The following is a 20,159-nucleotide window of genomic DNA, read 5'->3' as shown; positions in this document are numbered from 1 at the left end:
GAGTTCTGAAGAGAAAAAAAATTAGGTATTGTATTTGAATTACATTCTGCTTATGAATTATTTTGAAGAGAATTGACATCTTTACATAGTATGTTCAGCTTTCCGCTTCAGGAACATTATACACTTTTATGTTTATTCAAGTGTTATTTTATGTCTGTCAGCAAATTTCTATTTTTTTTAATGTGGATTTTGTGTTTCTTTTCAGTTATTCCTGGTTATATTGTAATATTGCAAGTGTGAACTGGATCTGTTGTCGCTATTTTCTAATTGTTATATTTTCTAATTAGTTGTATAGAAATTTTCTATTTTCTAATTAGTTGTATAGAAATGGTTTTGAGCTGCCCATGGTGGTTACATGCCTGTAATCCAAGCAGTCAGGAGGCTGAGGCGGGAGAATTGACCTAAATTTGAGGCCAGCCTGGGCTACATAAGTGAGTTTAAGGTCAGCCTGGACTTCATAGTGAGACCCTGCCTCAAAAAAAATGGTCTTGAATTTTACACTTTTAACATTTTCTGCTGCTTCTCATTAATTCTAAATTGTCCTTCAGTTTATTCTCATAGGTTTCCTAAATAAGTAATCACATCATCTATAATTCTTTTTTCTTTTCTTTTCTTTTTTTTTTTTTTAAGTCTTGGGGATTGAATTTAGGTCCTTCACACTAGGTGCATCCCCAGCATTTTTTAATTTTTTATTTTGAGACAATGTATCACTAAATGGGGGCTGGGGATTTAGCTCAGTGGCACAGCACCTGCCTGGCAAGCGCAAGGTCCTGATTTCGATTTCCAGTACTGGAAAAAAAACAAAAAACCAAACAAACAAACAAAAAAACTTCAAAAAAAAAAAAAAAAAAGGTATCACTAGATGGTTAAATGGCCCAGGTTGGGCTGGAATTTGCAATCCTCTTGTCTCAATCTCCCCCTAGAGTGCTGAGATTGTAGGTGTGTACTAGTATATCCAAGTTCGTTTTTCATTTTTTGTTTTATTTTTTGGTTTTTCTCTGGGATCGAACTCACGACCTTGCACTTGCCAGGCAGGCACTGTGCTGCTGAGCTAAATCCCCAGCCCCTTTCCAGGTTCATTTGTAATTCTTTGAAGATTCTGTCTCTCTCTCTCTTTCTTTTTTTTTTTTTTCAGATATAGTCTCACCTTATAGTTCAGGCTAGCTTACTCACTTTGTAGCCCAGGCTGACCTCTCAAACATCCTCCTGCCTCAGCCTCTTGAGTGCTGGGATTACAGGCATGCACAACCACACCCAGCTAATTTGAGTTTCTTATATAAGAGAAACCATGCAATATTTATGTTTGTGTGTCTGATTTATTTCACCTAACATTATGGTCTCAAGGTACATCCATTATCCTACCAATGACTCAAATTTATCTCTCTTTATGGCAGAGTAGTACTCCAATGTGTGTAAATAACACATTTTCTTTATCCGTCTATCTATTGGTAGGCATACTGCCTTGGTTAGGAACTCCAGAATAATATCAAATAACAGCAATGATGGAGGACTTTAAGTTATACCTTTCCTGGTTCTCTATGACCAGAGCATCCATATAGAAATACCCGTGGGTCTAGAAGTAACAATCAGTCTTGAATAGACCAGATAGGAGCAATTAGTAACTATTACTGTACACAGATCTTGACACCTGCCCTTTCACTGTGGAGCACCATTGATTATTAGGCTTAAGAAAGGTAGATTGAATCAGGTCCTGTGACCTAACCTCAGGGGGAAAATTTTTTTTAAACAAGGCCTCACTCTGTAATTCAGGCTGGGCTTGAATTCATTGTATAGCCTAAGCTGGCCTTGAACTTGTGGCAATCCTCCTGCCTCAGCTTCCTGACTGCTGGGACTACAGGTGTGCATCACCACGTCCAGCTAGAAAAAAAATTATTTTGTTTTTTTGTTTTTTGAGACAGGGTCTCGCTATGCAGTTCAGGCTGGGCTTGAGCTCACTTTGTAGTCCAGGCTGGCCTTGAACTTGCAACGAATCTCCTGCCTTAGCCTCCCAAGTGCTGGGACTACAGGTGTGTACCACCATGCCCCAAAAAAAAATTCTTATACTCAAGTGAACATGTTACCATACCCTCATTTCCCATCTGGCACCACAGGGTTTGGTGAAGAGAGAGTGCACATTTATTGAGCGTATACTATGTACCAGGGATGGTGCTAAGAACTTTAAATATATAAATTTATGTCATCTTTGCAATAGTCCAATGGGTAACATTCCATTGTCAAAGATGAGGAAATTGAGGCTTAGAGTGAGAAGTATGGATGATCACACAGCTAGCCGTCTTTTGCAAATGGGTGTCTTATTATTATCTGCAGAACATTCTCTGCCTAGACTAAGAAGTTGCCAAATTGTTTAGTCTGCTCCACCCTTGCGCCAGATGACCACCAACCCCACCCAACACCAGTTGGCATTACCTCTGCCCTTGGAATGAGAGAGTAAGTGGGGAGGAGCCGAGCTGCCCACACCCGCAGGCTTCCCTGGGTGGCAGTTTTACCACTCTGTCCCAGAGCCTTCACCTACAAGCGGGCTTCAAGTCCAGGCAAGGGGAGCAAGGGGGAGGGAGGGAGACAGTGGCTGGGGACAGGAGGCAGAGGTGGCGCAAGCAGATGCAAAAGTAACCAGGAGAAGAAGATAGGGACGAATCTGGGGCCACAGCAAGGAGGGCTGCCAGGAAGCAGGGAGCAGGGAGCAGGGAGCAGAGACAGGTCCCAGGCCTAATCCAAGCGGGACCCACAGTGGCCAAATCCTAAACCTCTCAGCCCAGGAACCAGGGAGCGCCATAGCCACTCGGATTTCTGTTTCCATCTTCCAGACCATGAGGGGTAGCTGTGGAGTCGTGACAGGACTGCTGACGCAGAGCAGAGACATGCTCACAGACATGGTTATAAACATGCAGGCGACATACAAGGGACACCGACACAGGCCGGTGCACAGGGACCCAGACCCACAGACACTAGAGAAGACACAGGCTCAGACACTCTCCAACCAGGAGACGGAGGGACGGTCCCGGGGAGGGCCGCGTGGAGACTCACATACCACAGACATACAGAGGGCATCACACAGGTAGGTTGTGGGAGCACACACCCCCACATAAGGTGTCAGAGAGACCATGGATTGGTGGACAGAAGGCTGGGCCCTGCAGGCAGCTCCCAGCAAGTCTATATGGTGCTCGGCCCTTGAGGGGCCACCCACGTCATGCCTCAGAACCACGGGCCGCCGCCACATGCTGTTCCCCAGAACCCCTCACCAGCTCCATGAACACGTATGTGGCAGCCGGGCTCTCCTGACACACTCGCACGTGCCCCAACAGGCCTCTGCCCCACCCATGGGGGGCTGACATCCCCCATTTTGGGTGCAGGTAGGGACCAAGGGACAACCCCCTTCCCCACAAGCCACAAGCTGTGCCCGCTGGCAAGAAGAGGGGGCCCGGGCTAGCTTGGGAGAAGGGAGGGGTTGGAGGGGCCGGGGCGCGGCTGGGGCGGGCACAAGAGCCGGTACCTGTCAAACAAGAGCCAAGGAGCAAACTAGCTTCTTAGTCACCTTTCTCTTCTCCCCGTTTTGGCAGCAGCCCCTCAGGGCAAGGGGAAGCTGATATCATAATTATTGGCTCACCCAGCAGCTGCCTCCCCTCACCTGATGTCAGCACAGACCCAGGAAGGCCCAGCTGACGGACTGACAGACGGACGGAGCTCCTGGCCCCCTAGATCTGGGCCCCCACGCCGACCTGCTTCATTGAGCAGGTAAGCGGAGACCCGGCCCCAGTCAGCCGTGGAGGCCAGCAGGGCCGGGCCAGGGCATGGGGAGGGGGCTCGCCTATTTTAAGGGGCCTCAGGAGGGGCAGGAGCATCTGGATGCTCCCCAGCTTCTCGCTGCAGCTCAAGGGAGACTCAGGATCAGGGTGAGTGCCTGGAGGCCGAGGGGGACCCGCTCCTCCTTGCCCCTCCTCTTGGTGCTGTCCAGGCTGTCCAGCTCCAAGCTTGCTTGCTGCAGCGTGGATCTTTGGTCTGGGCTGGGCTGTTGGCTTGTGTTGGAGCAGATGAGCTTGCCCACCTTGTGCCGGGATAGCACGACAACTCAGAAGTGCCAGAACTGGAAAACTGGAGCTGAAAGACAAGCAAGCAGATTCCCAGCCAAGTGGCTATTCCAGAAACAGTGGAAAGGGGAGAGCCCAGCGTGCATGGGTCAAGGGATCTCTTGATCACTCTGGGCAGGCTGGGCTGGGGTCTAGGTGCCTGGGGCCCTTCGGGGAGCATGGGCTGCAGAAAGGAGATGGTGCATCTGGTGGAGAGGCAGACAGGTGGCAACAGGTGCTGTGGCCAGGGGCTGATGCTGAACTTGAGACAGAGTCTCCCGTGAGGTCTGGGGACATTTCCTGTCTTCAAGACCTCTAAGGCAAAGAAGCCTGGCAGGCAGCAGACCTGGGATGGTCAGTGAGCTTTTAGACCTCTGAAGCCTAGAACTGGGAGTCTTGGGAGTAAAAACTCTAAGGGAAATGTCTGGAGCAGCAGGAAGCCCCCTCTAGCTCCTGCGGTCCTCCCTGCCCTCTGCCCGACCAAGTAAGGATCTGGCATTCCCCGTGGAGTCCCCCCAGGCCCTCCCTAAATGTCCCAAGAAGCCTGCTGGCTTTAAGAATAGACTAGTAAGTGGGTGTGTTTGCCTCTCATCTCTGCACCTGCAGGTGAGGGGGATAGACTTGGATGTGTGTAGTGGCGAAGCACAGCTGGTCAGTGGGACAGGACCCGGAGGAAAGGGATCCTCCTCTTGAGAACTCACCCCAACCACCCCCGATTCTGGGCCAGTCATTTCCCACACCAGACAGGGCTGCTCCTCCTATTCTTCCTAATCCCTGCAGAAGGAAGTTTGGTCAGCTCCCTCATGGGCATGAAGTCCTCTCTGGAGTGTCTCTGAAGTCTCTAGTGCTGTAGGGTCCAGCTGTACTTGCCCCCCTGTCCTTCACTTCTCCCTACTGATGAACCCCATTCCTATGAGCTGATCAGAAGGTGGAAGGGGAGGGTGGCATTGCATATGAGTCCCGTCCCTGCCGGGCTTCGCTCAGACCCTTCTCCGGTTTGGCCATTCCCAGACCTGTAGAACAGGACAGGACGAAAGCACGAGAGGGGCATCCCTGACTGATGGAGGGTGGGGCTGTGCCTCCTGCCCAGCCCCTTTCTCTTGTGTCTCTGTGTGCGACCCTGGGTGGGCCAGGCAGGGACAGAGCTGGGCTGGGTCCTGGGCAGGGTCCTGCCTCAGGTTGAGATCCTCAGGGGCGAAGGCGCCATGGGGAGAGGCACATGTCCTCCCAGATCCCCGCCCGGCCCCGCCCGTGCGGCCTCTGCCGAGCTCAGCTCCCAGCTCCGGGGCCTGCCGAGGCACGCTGCACCCCCAGGCCCGGCGCCTCACTCACCTCCAGAGCCAAGAACCTGTTCTCCCGGGAATGCCGGGGAGTTCTCAGAGGACTATATTTCCCAGGGGCTTAGGGAGCCCCAGCATGCTCTGGATCACTGGATCCTTGAAAAGCAAGAGAAAGATTAGGGGGCTTGGGACCTCCTTCTTGCCCCTCACCTTTGCCTCATCTGTGCACTGACCCCACATTTCCTCCACGCAAGCTTTCGTCATTCACCATGAGAAAAAAAAATCCTTGGGAAGCTTAAAGACGAGGAGAAAAGTCCATCCTTAGCAGGCGGCTTCTGTCATGTGCCATCCTTTGCCTCTGGGAAAACCTTCCTTAGCCCCATGGAAAGTCCCATCTGCCCTCTAACACCATCGCCCTTGGACTCTCCATCCTTCACAGCCAGGAAGTCCTTCCTGATGTCTGACTCCCCTCTCCTTCTGGGTCGACTGAGCCTGGTCTTTATGGATTAGCAGAACCCCCGATGCCTGCCCTGGGTCCACGTTCCTAGCCAGAAAGTGCTGCCATGTTGAAATGTCTTTAGAGCTTGTGGGCAGAAAGGGAATAGAGGTTTTGCACCTGCTGCCCTGTGTCATTTTCTGTCCAGCACTCTATTGTAAGGAGATTGGTGGTCGCCCCTACTCAGGCCCCATGCGCTCGTAGCAGAGGGATGGAGAGGACAGAAGTCTGCCACTATCCTTGCTGTGGCCTGATCGGCTTCCTTGGCAGGAGAGACTGAGACTTCAGGGAAACGCTTCAGCATGTTAAGTTGAATCTGCAGGGACTCTGTGACCGTAGGAGGTGGTTTCCTGAGTGGAGAGCCAGCCATTGATCTGGGGTGCACGGGGTCACAGGGTTGGGCTGGCAATGTGCCTGGGAGCAGGGGAAGGGCAGGAGGGCCTGTGGGAAGGTGCATCCCAGGAGCTCCAACCAAATGGTACCTGAATAAGTTGGGTCTTTCCAGTGCGTGCATCCCCTCCCCTGCCCCTTCTGCCATCCCTGTGCCCACCTCTTACCTCGCTCCTCACCTGCTTCCCGAGTTCTCTACCATATCCATCACTTTTCTCTTCCCACACTTGGTCCCGTGCCCAGTGTGTGTGTGTGTGTGTGTGTGTGTGTGTGGTGGGAGGGGTCAAATCGAAGGCCTTATTTATTGCATCTCCAACAATCCCATTTCCTTATTTGTTTGTTTGCTTTAGAGCCAGGGTCTCACTCTGCAGCCCAGCTGGTCTCAAACTCCTGAGCTCAGGCGACCCTCTCGCCCCAGCTCCCTGAGTATGTGGGGTTACAAGAGCACTGCACTCATCCGGTTTGCAACCCCACTCAGTCCCCTTCTTTTCCACCTCCTCGTCTCCATCCCCAGCCTCTACTCCATCTCCAAGCCCCAGTCTCTTCTTCCTCCCTACCCCACCCACACCTCCATTCACACCGCATCTTCTCATCCACCCCATCCCCACCTCCCCAGAACAGGTCTTCCTTTATGCCACGGATCCCCTTGGAACCCCGCATCCTTCACTGGCACCTCTGCCAGGGGTCTAGATACATCTTCCAAGTCCTCTGAGTATTGAGGCAAAGCACAGGGCCATGCTCCTGGAACAGATTGTGTGGGGTCATCCTCAAGAAGCTTTCAGTTTCCTGCTCCTATGTGGGCCTTCAAGGCTGGATGTTGGCCAAACAGTAAAAATGAATTCAACTAGGGGTACAGTTCAGTGACAGAACGCGTGCTCAGCGTGCACCAAGACCTGGGTTTAACCCCAGTACCCACCTCTCCCCCAGAAGAGTTCAGATGCAACAAGACAAGTTGACATCTGCTTCCAGGCAGACTTCTATTTTGGGCGTGTGGCAAGGGAAGGGGGAGATGGGGAAACATGCTCAGGGGGCCCTGAAAGGAGATGGCAGCACCCCTTCTCAGAGGGCTGGGATCATGACTGACCTGGCCATGCATGGCCAGGCCAAGGCAGGGGGAAGGACAGAACCTGAAGCAAGGCCTGCCGGGTTGTTTAGGAATGACTGCCACTGTCGTGAGCATCCCCCAGTCTCTACTCCGCCTGTGGCTCTTGCTTAGTCAGCTCAGATTAATGGGGCCTGAGAGAGAACTAGCTGAATCGTGAGCTTTCAGGGAACTAGACCGAAAGCCTACTGTGAGTCACAGAGGAAGGGGAACTTGTGCTCGTGCAGTGACTCTGGAAGCTCCAGGGGGTGGGCACCCCTCAAGACCCTCCCCCTTGAAGTAGAGAACCCACTGGGAGGCTGGATCCCAACCTCTACCCTAATCTCATGGGAGGATTTGTGGTCAGTGGGCTTCGAGCCCTGTCCTCATATATCTTCATGCACACACACACACAACACACACACACACACACACACACACACACACACACACACACACAGAATGGGGTGTTTCCCTGGAACCGGATTGCCCGGAGACAGTTGGAAGTCCCACCTACACTTGTAAATTCCACAGCTATGTCCCAGACTGCATCAGCCCATCAGTCTCAGAAGGCAAAAGATGTACACAAGGACACACACACACACACACACACACACACACACACACATACATACACACACACACACACACACACAAAACTGTGATCAGAAAACCTAATTAAAAGACTCTGCAGTCCCTTCCTCATACAGAGCCCAAGTGACCACAGCAGCATTCACAGTGATGGTAGGTGGTGTCCCTATCTCTCCCTGGATGGAGTTCCTGGAGTCCACGACGGATCCCAGGGACCATATATCCTTAGACTCTGGATCACGGGGCCTTCCTATAAACATTCAAAATGTGCCCACTGTAGAAGAGGTTTGGGAGAAGAAATTCTTTGGGATGGCAACGCCAAGGCCAGGAGGATTTGGGGATGGCAGGAGAGAAATATGGGGGCTGGAGCTAAGGGCCTGGATGGGCTCAGAAAGGTGTCCTCAGAGCCTGCCACCTCTCTTTTTTGTTGTTGTTTGTTTGTTTGTTTTTGTCTTTTTGAGACAGGGTCTCGCCACGCAGTTCAGGCTGGCCTTGAGCTCACTTTGTAGCCCAAGCTGGTCTCGAATTCACAGCAATCCTCTTGCCTCAGCCTCCCAAGTGCTGGGATTACAGCTGTGAGCCACCATGCCCAGCCCTGCCACTTCTCAAAGGCATGACTGCCTGGAAGAAGGGACTTGCTAGCAAGGAATAATCCCTTCCCTTGCTGGGGTCTCAGTTTCCCTGTCTGTCACAGAGAGAGGGGCCTCCCACTGTGTTTCTCCCTGCGAAGTTTGATAAGTCCAAGCAGATAACCCCTTCCCTGCCCCCTCTATTGGACAGCACCGGGGGAGGAGGTTCATCAGTATGTATTTGTCTTGTACTAAATCTGTGTTATTAGTACTGGTGGCAGAATTAATATCCCTAATGATAGATTGATGAGAATGAGCTGTCCTGATAATGATATGTACAGAGCATGAGAGGTGACCTCTGTCACTGGCAATGATGGGATCCTGGACTATGTCTTGCCCCTACTAAGGTGGGCAGGCAAGGAGGGGGCCCACCACTTGGACGTCAGCCCTCCTGATCACCCCCATAGGCAGCGCCCCTGGGAAGGGCACACAGTTGAAGGTGAGAAGTAGTCACTCAGTGTCATCCCTCTCCTGAAATCCCACAGTCCTGGGACCCCTGGAGAGGAGGAGGGCTGTCAAACAAGAGGCTATACCTTCCCTTCCTCTGAGCACCTTGACTTTCTGATTCTCACTCAGTCCCCTGACACCCAGGTAAGGTATGTAGGACAAGGATGAGGATCACATTTTATAAAGGAGGAAATGAGGTTTATTGCTGTAACTACCTGTGCTGCTGGCAGATATAGGAGAGGACTGTCCTGGGGTCCTGGGGTCAGGAGGACTTCCATGAAGGGGAGGGGGGCTTTGTGAGGAGTGTAGGGGTTAGTTCTGGGCTTGGCGAGCGCTCCTAGGGAGGAGGTGAGAGCCCTGTTCATCTTACTGATCAAATCCTCAGTTGCTAATCACTGCCACAGCCAATAAACTGCACCCATGGAGAGGTGCACTAGACTGAGCTCTGATTTTCTTATGGAGGTGGAGCTTCTTGGGCCTGAGGGACTCAGAGTAATGGGTGCTCAGAGGCCAGCCACTCTATCCAGCCCCTTAGCCCACTCCTCCATCCTTTCCAGCCAGCGTGGCTGGAGGAAACTTGTAGGAAGGATAAAGATGATCTTTCATATTTGTGGAAAAGCTTCCTGGCCCTTCAGTCTTTCCTACCTCATTTTCCAGTCTTTGGCCTCTTTCATGGCTTGGTAGACTAAGGATGTGAGGGAAATTTCTGCTCTTGGAATCAGTGTCTAAAAGCTCAGATTAATGCATTCCCCACAGTGTTCCTGGGAGGATTAAGCAGGCAGTAAAGAAGTCTCCACCTCCCCACTCTCCAGGCAGGCCCAGATAGTTCTGTCTTCAAGTCTTTTGCCAGGACTGTCCTCACTACCAGACCAGTCAGGTCAGACTCCCTGGGAAGGATGTAGGTGGGTTAAGAGGTTCTCCCCAAGGTCCCTACCCCTGCTAATCTTGGAGGCCAAGCTGGCCTTGCATTTGGAAGCAAGATCTGGTAGTGGGTTCGCAGCCTGAGTATGGACTCTAGAAGAGGCAGGTAGGTAGGAGGGAGGAAAAGGCGGACCATGCATGACACCCAAGAAGAAGAGCAAAGATGTTAGGTGCCTGGGGATGGTTAGGCAGGCAGTCTCTGGGAAGGGGGAATCTAAGGAGTAGGGAGAGCTCAGCAGAGTCAGTCTCCCAGACCAGCTGCCCATAGCAAGGGGAAAAGGTGACCTTGAAGATATCTCTCAGAAAAGGATGGGTGGCTTCAAAGGAGAGCATTTCTTGTTTCCTTGAAATCTCTTCTTTACCATTGATAAAATAAGCATCCACAGGTAGGTCAAAGGCATTTATTCCTCTCTTCTACTGAACATTGACCTATCCGTCTGTCCATCTGCCCATGTATCCATCACCCAGCGCCATCTATCCATTGTCCATCCAACTGTTCATCTATACATCCACCCATCCATCCATCTACACATCCATCCATCCATCCATCCATCATACATCCATTCCAAAAGGGCAAGGCTGCTTGGAAGGGACCGTGGTCTTGTGGCATTTATGTGACATGTGACCTGCCTGTCTAGCCTGAGGAGACGGTCCCGCCCCCGCCCAGGGGCAGGGGGCTGGTCCAGGCATGTTAGAGTATTTATAGTCGATGGAGGCCCCTGGGGAACAACAGGCAGAATGACTCCCCGAAGTCAGGATGACAGCCATGGCCAGGAGCCTACTGTGAGTGGTTGGATTTGGCTCCTTTGGGGCCAGGGACGGGTGGCAGGAGCTGGAGAAGGGTGGAGAGCTGGGAAGCTGCCCAGAGGCAGCCAAGATGGTAGAAAGGGAAGTATGCTGGGCAAAGAAGAGAGGGAAAGCCGGCAGCCCTCAGAGTCAGGCGTCTGCTGCAAAGCTGGGGCCCTCTCTGAGGAGGGATAAGTCTATCGTCCTTAAACAGCTCTGGAGGGTCCTTCGGCAAGTGGCAGGAAGGCCGGGGCAAGTGGACTGAGATTTTAAGAATTGCGGTTAACTATCTGGAAGAATTTCCTGGGCAGCGCAGGCAGAGGAGGCGGCTCAAGTACTCTTTGTGGGTGGGCACCCTGGCGATGCTGCGGAACCAGCCTCCTTGCAGAGACAGACAGGACTGAGGTGGCTTTCGGATGCACCTGATTTGGGGGATGAGAACGACTCAGGGCAGGTGTCAGTGGCTCGCATTGGAGGAAAGCACCGCTTGGGGGTCGGGGATATTTTGCCTCCCTTGCTCTTCCTGCGCTCTTCCTGCCAACTCTATCCCTGCCGTTCTTGCCCCTGTGTGCTCCTCAGAGCCCTTCGGACAGATCTCCAGGCAGGGGCAGCTGACCCAGGTCCTGGAACCCAGGCAGGATCCAGAGCCAGCAGGGCCAGAATGTTGCCCTCAGAACCCCCAACTGTGATGGGAGGAAAGGAGCTAGAAACCTCTTCTTCTCGGCACCCCCGGACCCTCAGTATCCAGGCGCCGAGCCTCAGACACAACCCCCAGGCCCTTCCTTGCCAACCCCCCCCCCCCCGCAGGTAATTACGGAGCTGCTCCAGGGGACCCCTCCCAGCCCTGTGGGGTGGAGCCCCGGGTGGGGCTGCAGGCGAGCACTGGGCAGGGCCCCACCCCTCGTAAAACAAGCTGCCGCAGCCGGCAACAGAAACCATTAAGGCAGAACCGAGCCGGCTCCACCTCACTCATAAAGGGCAGGTAGGAGGCCCACGGGTAAGAAGGGGCACGGAGCATGGACAACCCCATGAGGGCCCTCAGTACCCTCTGCCTGTCTGGCCTCTGTGACTCAGTTAGTTACCAACAGGGGATACAGGCGCAGATCCTCCCAAGGAAACCTCCACCTTCCCTCAAGAGGCTGAGGTGTTCCCAAGGCGGGGCACTGTGGCTCAGTGGTTAGGGAGACTGGCTTTGAAGCCTAGGTCTGAATCCTAGGGAGCAAAATTTACTAGCTAGGTGGCTTGGACAAGTCAGGTTAACCTCTCTGAGTCTCAGTCTCCTAATCTATAAAAGGGGATGACAGTGTGGTGCCTTCCTGGGGTGTAGCAATTCACCTGGCTCTGCCTGGTCCTCTGGTCCCTCAAAGGCAGAATAGAAATGCACACCCCCAAGATCAGTCTCAGCATCTTCAGATGCATTGGTCCCTCCATCTGATTTTGCTTATAGGAGAATGGAAGTATAGAAAGGAGAAGTGACTTGTCCAAGGTCACACAACCAAAGGGTCCCTTTTTCCTGAATCTTTTCTTTTTCAGTACTGCAGATCAAGCCTAAGGCCTTCACACTGAGCTATAGCTCTAGCCCCTTTGTCATATTTTTTATTTTGAGACAAAATCTCACTAAATTGCCCAAACTGGCTCAGACTTACACAATCCTCCTGCCTCAGCCTCCCACAAGGCTGGAGTTGCAGACATGCATCCCCATGCCCAGCTCTGCCCGTGTCTTGAGGAGCCAGGGAAAAGGACAGGAGAGAGATGGAGGTGTTGGTGCAGATGGCTAGAGGCAGTGCCGAGCTGGCTGTTTTCGAGAAGAGAGCAGAGCAGGGATGCAGGGTGATTATTGTCAGTCTGGCTGCCGGATTTCCAGGGGAAACTTCCTCATTTACACCCGCCGGACTCAGGTCAGAGGCCAGTGATCTCTTCCCTGACTCCAGGGCAGATTGAATCTATTTCTGGCCATCCCGACCTCCCGCCTCCCCAAGGAACATGGAAGGAAGAGACACTCAGAGGACAGAGGTGGACAGGATGCCAGAAGAGGGTCTTCAGCCAATGTTTTGCCAGCACCACATCCATGCCTGGAGTGTGTGCCTTGGGGCTCTGGGGGACAGAGTCAGGAGCTGCGGCTTCCCTTTTAGCTGTGTGGACCTGGGTGTGTCATTTCCTCCCATGAGCCTCCAAATTTCCCCTGAAAAAAATGAAGGAACTGACTTTGCGTCCCCACCTGCAGTGGGCTGGTAAACGTTCACCAATCAGTTCTTTTTAAAAATTTGGCCTGACTTGAGTGGACATGGAATTAGGAAGAGGTGGGAGCAACTGTCCACTGCACTCGGGGACCGAGGGCAAAGGTAACTAGGTGATGATACCAAAGTGCGGAGTGAACTCCAGGGTGCCCCAGACATGTGGGGCTATGGTCACCCCAGTCCCTACAGTCTAAGGAACTGCGGACGCTGTCCACCCCTGAGTGCCCCAGCCCCCAGGCCAGGCCGGGGCAGGCTGTGGGCCAGGGAGTGCTCTGGAAGGGGAGGAGAACATGGTTTCTGTCATAATTGTTCACAGATCCCTTCATGTTCCCCGAAACCAGAACAGGCAGGCTCGAGGTTCAATGACAATGATTCCTGCTAAATGCAGACACCACTGAGGACGTCAGGGAGGCTTCCTGAGGGACCAAAAGCAACAGGGTCAGCCCTCTCTTTCCCAAGCATTTTCTGGGAGTTTCTGTGGGTACTGTCTCTACTGTAGGGAAACAAGAATCCAGCAGAAGGAAATTCAGCTTCCACAGGGTGTGGGGGACACATCAGGGAAACAGCAGTGGGAGGTTGGGGAGGGGGGGTTCCCTCTGCGCTCCCTTCCCCCACCCCCAGAGCTCATGCCCTAAATTAACTCTGTCCCACTGCTAATTATTAATAATAGCTATCATTTATTGAGCACATACTATGTGTTAAGCTATTTACAAGCAATATTTCATCTAATCCTCCAGAGAGGTTGTATATGATTAGCCCTATTTTACAGATTAGGAAACTGAGGCCCAGGGAAGGAAATTAAACAACTTGTCCAACCAAATTCCCACAATGATTAGGATTCAGACACAGTCCTGACTCCAGCCCATCCAGCTTTAAGAACTTTCTGCTGGCTGCTCCAGAGAGAAGTTGGTGCCAGGCTCTCCCCCTCCAAACAGTGATCCCTTCCTTGTACTCAAACAACCCTTGTTGTGTACACCAGTCAGACGCTTTTTGCCCAGTGTCTGAGGCAGGACGACTTTTATTTTGGTACCCATACATGATAGCATTTGATTCCCTTTTTTCCTCATTCCCCTCCCTTCCCCTCCCTTCAACCCCTCTTCTTCTCCTGATTTACAAAGCTTTGTTTCCATTTTATCCTTCTTTTCTCATTTTTTCTTTTCCCTTCCTTTCTTTCCCCCTACTCCTTCCCTAGGTCTTCCTTCTGTTTGAACAATTTCTTCCTGTTTCACAATTTCTATTTTACATTTTGGTTCTTATTTACACTTTGTTTCTCACACCAGAAAGACAAATGTAATATTTACACATGTAATATGTGTGTCTGATTTATTTCACGTAAGAGCATGGCTTCAAGGTAAATCCATTTACTATAAATGTCTCAAATTTATCCTTCTTTACGGCTGAGTAGTACTCCATTGTATTAAAAACCCACATCGTTTTTATCTATTCATTGGTTGATGAGCACTTGGGTTGTTTCCAAGATTAATCTATTAAAAATTGTACTGCTATAAACATGAGTGTGCATATATCACTGTGGGATGATGCTTTTAATTCTTTTGGAAGGATTCCAAGAAGGGGAATAGCTGGGTCAAATGAGGCCTCTAGTCCTAGATTTTTGAGGAAGCTCCACACTGATTTCCACAGTGGTTGCATCAGTCTACACTCCCACCAACAGTGGAGAAGGGTCCCTTTTTCGCCACAGCCCCTCCAGCATTTGTAATTGGTTGATTTTTTGATAGCCATTCTTTCTGGTGTGAGCTGGAATCTCAGTGTTGTTTTAATTTGCATCTCTCAAATGAGCAGTAATGTTGAACATTTTTTGTATATTTATTTGCTATTTGTACTTCTTCATCTGAAAAGTGTGTATATATCTCAGTGGCCATTGTTTGATTGGGTCTTTAAGGAGGATGTTTTGGGTTTTTTTTTTGTCTTGCTTTGTCTTGTGTGTTTTTTGAGACAAGGTCTTGCTATGTTTCCAGACTGGCCTTGAACTCACTGTGTAGCCAAGGCTGGCCTCAAACTTGTGACGATCCTCCTGCTTCAGCCTCCCAAGTGCTGGGATCACAGGCATACACCATCACATCTAAACAGGAGGAGCCCTTTGAATGCAATTTGTGAAGGATCACCGCTTTCTTGGGTTATGTGGTCCTAAGCAAGTCAGTTCTTCTCTGGAACTTGCTGGTAGAATGAACAGACCTTCAACCTTGGGAATCAAGCGGGAGTACCATGGTCCCTGAATCAGGAATCACAATTCACAAAGTCTGCCCAGAGAAAATCCTAGACTGAGCACCACTCAGGGACTTCTGTATCTTCAGTGCAAATTAAGGATCAGGCTTCTGAACTCTGCAGAACTTCCCAGGTTCTAATCCTGTCCCCAAGGGCTTGGAGGAGGTGGGGTGGGAGTAAGCCAACCAGGGTATGAAAGTCATGGCTGTGAGTGGAAGCCTTCTGACGTGCAGGAGCTCAGCCAGGGCTTACAGATAACTGAGCCTGGGGATAGGGACCGGGTAAGCATAGGTGAGGCAGATGCCACAGGACTGCTTCTGGGCACGGCAGACCTCAGGAGGCATGCAGGCCAGAGCTGGGCTCAGGGAGGCCTCTCCTGGCTTGCATCTATAAAGGAGCGGGGCTGGGGTCTGAGCCTCTTGAAGCCAGGCGGGCAGGGAAGACCAGCAAGAAAGGGACACTAGCCAGTCTCCACAGGGCTACCAGGCCTGAAGCAGCAAGACCATCAGGAAACTGTAGAGTCTGGGGCAAGAGGCCACATTTGGCTGATGGAGGCCAGATGTATGACACATGTCCTTGAGCATTTTCTGTGTGCCAGCATCTTATCCATCTCACTTAATCCCACCAGGACTCTAGGAGGTGGGTCCACGTGCCACCTTTATCAGATGAGGAAAGTGAAATGCAGAGAGATGTGTGGGGTGTTTAAAGTCACATACCCAGCAAGTGACAAGGCTGAAACACAAAGTCAAGTCATCCCAAACACAAACATTTGCCCTTTGTCACCATGCTAACCCACCTCCAGAGAAGGGAGTCCCCTCTCCAGGTTACAAAGCTGGAAATCCGGGGGAGAGGGCCCCAGCCTTGCCTTTGAAGGGGCTGGGAACGCCTTGGGAAGGCGCCAAGCCGGCAGCACCACCTCCCGGGAAGGCAGCTCTAGGCCCGGAAAGGTGCGGAAGGCAGGCCTGAGCTGTCCAGGAGGAGCTGTCCAGGGAGCAAGGGCCAGGCCAGGGCGGTCATGCGGAGCCAGAGATGGGCTGCCTCGTACCTCAGGCCCCCTGCCTGCTCCCCGGCGGTGTCCAGTTACGGCCAGCTCGGCGCTTCCCCGGTCACGCCACATTTAGCATTGCCGAGTGAGCAGGCACCCGGGACACAGAGAAGGGGAGAGAAGGGGTGGTGGGGACTCGTGTAGGGGCGGGAGAGCTTCCCACAGGCCCTCACTTGGGCCCCAGCTCCCAGCTATGTCCCGGGCTGACCCCCTGTGGAACTTTGGGCAAATGCCCTCCCTTCTCTCCTTGTCCCTGTGTCAAACGCAGGAGATGGTTTATTCGGCAGAGATATGTCGATGCTTGTCTCTGGTGAGGGGGTTGTAGGTAGAAAGGATAAATGTAAACCTTGAACTTCTGTCGCTCTCTGGCCCCCATTCTGACCCAGGCCAAATAAAGAAGCCATCAGAGGAGTGCAGACTCCAGAGTTAGCTAAGTCTGAGTTCCTGTTCTGATTCTCAAGGATTAGCTGTGTGACGTGGGCAAGCCTCAGTTTTTTCTTCTGAAAGGAGGAACGTACCTTTCTCACAGGCTTGTTCTGATAAATCAAAGAGAAAATTGTCCAAAGCATTTACGCAGGAGTCATCCCAGAGAAGGCTGTCAGCAAAATGAAGTTTTTTGTTGTTGGGGTTTTTTGTTTTTCTGCAGTACTAGGGATTGAACCCAGGGCCTTTGTACTGGGTTAATTCCCAGCTCTTTTTCTTTCTTTCTTTCTTCCTTCCTTCCTTCCTTTCATTCTTTCTAAACTAGGAATTGAACTCATGACCTCTCACTTGCCAGGCAGGCCCTATTTTTTTATTTCAAGACAGGGTCTCACTAAGATACTAAGTGACCCAAGCTTGGCTCAAATTTGCAATCCTCCTGCCTCAGCTTCTCAGAGTGCTAGGATGAAAGGTATATGCCATTGCTGGGTGTGGTGGTGCACACTATAATCCCAGCACTCAAGAGGCTGAGGCAGCAGGATCACTGCAAGTTTGAGGCCAGCCTGAGCTACATAGTGAGTTCAAGGCCAGCCTGAACTACATAGCAAGATCCTGTCTCAAAAAGAAAAAAAAAAAAAAAAGTATATGCCACTGCACCAAGCTCAAATGGTAGTTTTTAAGCAGAGACCCTTGGGGTAATGGGGACTGAATTCAAGAGGCCTTTGCCCCTAGCAGACACTGAGGGAAGGCAAAGAACAGAGATGATGATAGTCAGAGCTGTCCTGATAATAATACTGAGAACCAACACATATTGAGCAGTTACTCTGTGCTCAGCACTTCATGCCATACTTTCTATGCATGATTTCATCTCATACTCACAACAGCCCTATGAACTAGGTCCTATCATTCACCTCGAGTTGCAGATGCTGCTGCTGAAGTGCAGAGAGCCTTGCTGACTCAGCTAGGGAAGAGGGGCTGATCCCTGCCTCATAATCACCCCACTGTGCTGGGGTCAGGGTTCTCCTACTAGAATTCCAGGTCGGAGCTTTCAGATATGTAATCCAAGCTGCTAGTTTTTCATGGGGAAACTGAAAAGTTCAGAAAAAGGCAATGACCAGGGCTGGCGGTGTAGGTCAGTGCTTAGCACGTGCTTAGCATGCACAAGACTCTGGGTTTAACAGGAAGGAAGGAAGGGAGGAAAGAAGGAAGGAAGGAAGGAAGGAAGGAAGGAAGGAAGGAAGGAAGGAAGGAAGGAAGGAAGGAAGGAGGGAAGAACAGAAGGGAAGAGGAAAGGAGAAGGGGAGGGGGAAAGGGAGGGAAAGAGGCAGCGGCTTGCACAAAGTTGGAAGTAAGAGAGAGTTTGAAGGGTGTAGGTGAAAACAGTACTTTCTGCATATTCCATGGTGGGCTGGCAGGCCACCATGCCACCAGGACCTCTTGAGTCCCGAAATGCACACTGTGGTCATGTCAGCCAGGCTGGACCCCTTATGATCACACTACAGGACTAGGCTCTGCATAACTGGAGCTGCTACCATCTCAGGCCTAGGCTTGACCTGCTTCTGGCTCTCAGGGCCTGTTCAGCCATTGCATAGAGTCATCTAGCCAGGCCCTTCAGTGTAGACACGGGAAACCAAGCACAAGGAGCCAGAGGCAGGGTCTCCCTGGGAACTGGGGTCTCTGCAGCTGCAAAATACTGCTAAGATCCCTCCTCTGAGGGCTCCTACCTGGCTCACTTTGCTGTCAGTGTTTCCTCCCTTTCTTCCCAGTCCAGGGCTGGGGTGGGAGTGGAAGTAGTGGACCTGGGTTGGTCACCCCTAGACGTTGGTCCTCGTTCTCATCGCAGCCGGCTTTCTTCAAGGCCAGGACTGGGTGATGGTGTCACTACTCCCGCCGCAGTCTGACGTCACACTGCCGGATCCCACCAGATTGGAAGGGGAGCCCCAAGGGGACCTGATGCAGGCTCCGGGCCTCCCTGGCTCCCCTGCCTCACACAGCGTAAGTACCCAGGGCCCCGCAGTGGACATGTCACCCTGACCCCACGGGGACCTCCCTAGGTCTGTCTTATTCCTTCCACTAGCAAACAAGTGCTTCGTGACTGTGAGATCTAAAAGGGCTCAGATACGAGCCTGTGTTCATCCCTTCACTCTGGGCTTTCCCATCAGCCTTGAGGCACCCCAGGTTTAGGGGAGGTATGTCCTCGTCACCATGTGGGGTGCCCCAGAGTTCAGCCACAGGCCCTTTTTCCCCAGCACACAACAGGGTCCTGGCAGGTAACACGGCCTGGGCCCACCTCCACTCACGGTCTCTCTGCCCTCTGTCTACCCAGAAGCATGCCGGCTTCAGCTGCTCTTCATTTGTACCCGAAGGTCCTCCTGAGAAGGCACCCTCATTGCCCCCACACAGCCCAAGCGTTGCATCACCAGGTCCTGAGCAAGTCCAGGGTCACTGCCCAGCTGGCCCTGGACCAGGCCCCTTCCGGCCCTCACCCTCAGACAAGTATCCGGGCTTCGGCTTTGAGGAGGGCCCAGCAAGCAGCCCCGGGCGCTTCCTCAAGGGCACCCACGTGCCTTTCCACCCGTACAAGCGGCATTTCCACGAAGACATCTTCCCAGAGGCCCAGACTGCCCTGGCCCTTGATGGACACACTTTTAAGACCCCAGGGGCTCTGGAGGCCTTTGAGGAGATCCCCGTGGACGTGAGGGAGGCTGAGGCCTTCCCCCCTGGCTTTGCAGCAGAAGCCTGGTGCAACGGACTCCCTTACACCAGCCACGAGCACAGCCAAGTCCTGGTGAGTACCACTGGCCAGAGGCACTCCCACCTCCCTCAGGCCTTGGTTTCTGGTGGCCAAAATGTGTTGTCTGAGATCAAAATCCCACCTTCCCTGCTCCGACCTTGTGTCTCAAGAGCAAGTAACAAACTCAAGAGTTGGGCTCTTGGCTCCATCTCAGGCCTGCTGGTCATCTTGGGAAGGGATGCTGGTCTGGTGGGTGTGGAGGGGGCAGGTGGTGGAGGCAGCTCAGGCAAAGGAAGTTGGCAGCTTCCCAGAGGCTCCTGAGTCAGGATTCCAGTGTGCGACTTCTCTGTTTGTCTAAGTGTCAAGAATCCCCAACCAGACCAACACTCCCATATGCAAATGTGAGAAGAAAAACACATTCCAGAGGCCAAGAGAAAAGGGTTAGGGAGGAGCCACAGAGCAAGCCCCTCCCCGAAGCATCAGCGTACAGAGTTGAGAGATTTTGTAGATGTTAAATTATCTCAAGGGGCCCTGCCCAGCCCTATTTTTTGCCTAGAATGGGACTTGGGTGTATTCACAGAAACTTTGAAAGTACATTGGCAAATCAGCATATCCTTCCAGTTATACCTGCCACTGTGTGACCTTGGGCAAGTCACTTAACCTCTTTGAGACTCACTGGAAAATTAAGGGTCCGTACCTCATAGGATTGTTACTTTGGGGTATTTTTGCTTGTTGGGTGGGTGGGTTTTTTTGAGACAGGGTCTCCCTATGCAATTCAGGCTGGTCCTGAACTC

General features: G+C 52.0%; 1 protein-coding gene across 7 annotated transcripts in view; it reads left to right on the top strand.

The window, feature by feature from the left end:
* The first annotated feature begins 3,554 nt into the window (after window positions 1-3,554).
* Window positions 3,555-20,159, top strand: part of Foxn1 (forkhead box N1) — a 29,361-nt gene continuing 12,756 nt past the window's right edge. For 3 of the 7 annotated variants that reach the window (XM_013503338.1, XM_013503340.1, XM_013503336.1), the window contains exons 1-3: window positions 17,694-17,763; window positions 18,475-18,626; window positions 18,958-19,419. In XM_013503338.1, the coding sequence (XP_013358792.1) occupies window positions 17,742-17,763; window positions 18,475-18,626; window positions 18,958-19,419 (636 nt within the window). In that variant the 5' untranslated portion in view covers window positions 17,694-17,741. Of the gene's footprint in view, window positions 3,754-17,689; window positions 17,764-18,474; window positions 18,627-18,957; window positions 19,420-20,159 lie in introns of those variants that run through there. The other 4 variants (XM_013503339.1, XM_005402751.2, XM_005402750.1 and 1 more) reach the window with 4 other exon arrangements.

The sequence above is a fragment of the Chinchilla lanigera genome, unplaced genomic scaffold, assembly GCF_000276665.1.
Source record: "Chinchilla lanigera isolate Chin_1 unplaced genomic scaffold, ChiLan1.0 scaffold00080, whole genome shotgun sequence".
Taxonomy (NCBI): Eukaryota; Metazoa; Chordata; class Mammalia; order Rodentia; family Chinchillidae; genus Chinchilla; species Chinchilla lanigera.
This window is presented reverse-complemented; position numbering and strand designations above follow the sequence as displayed.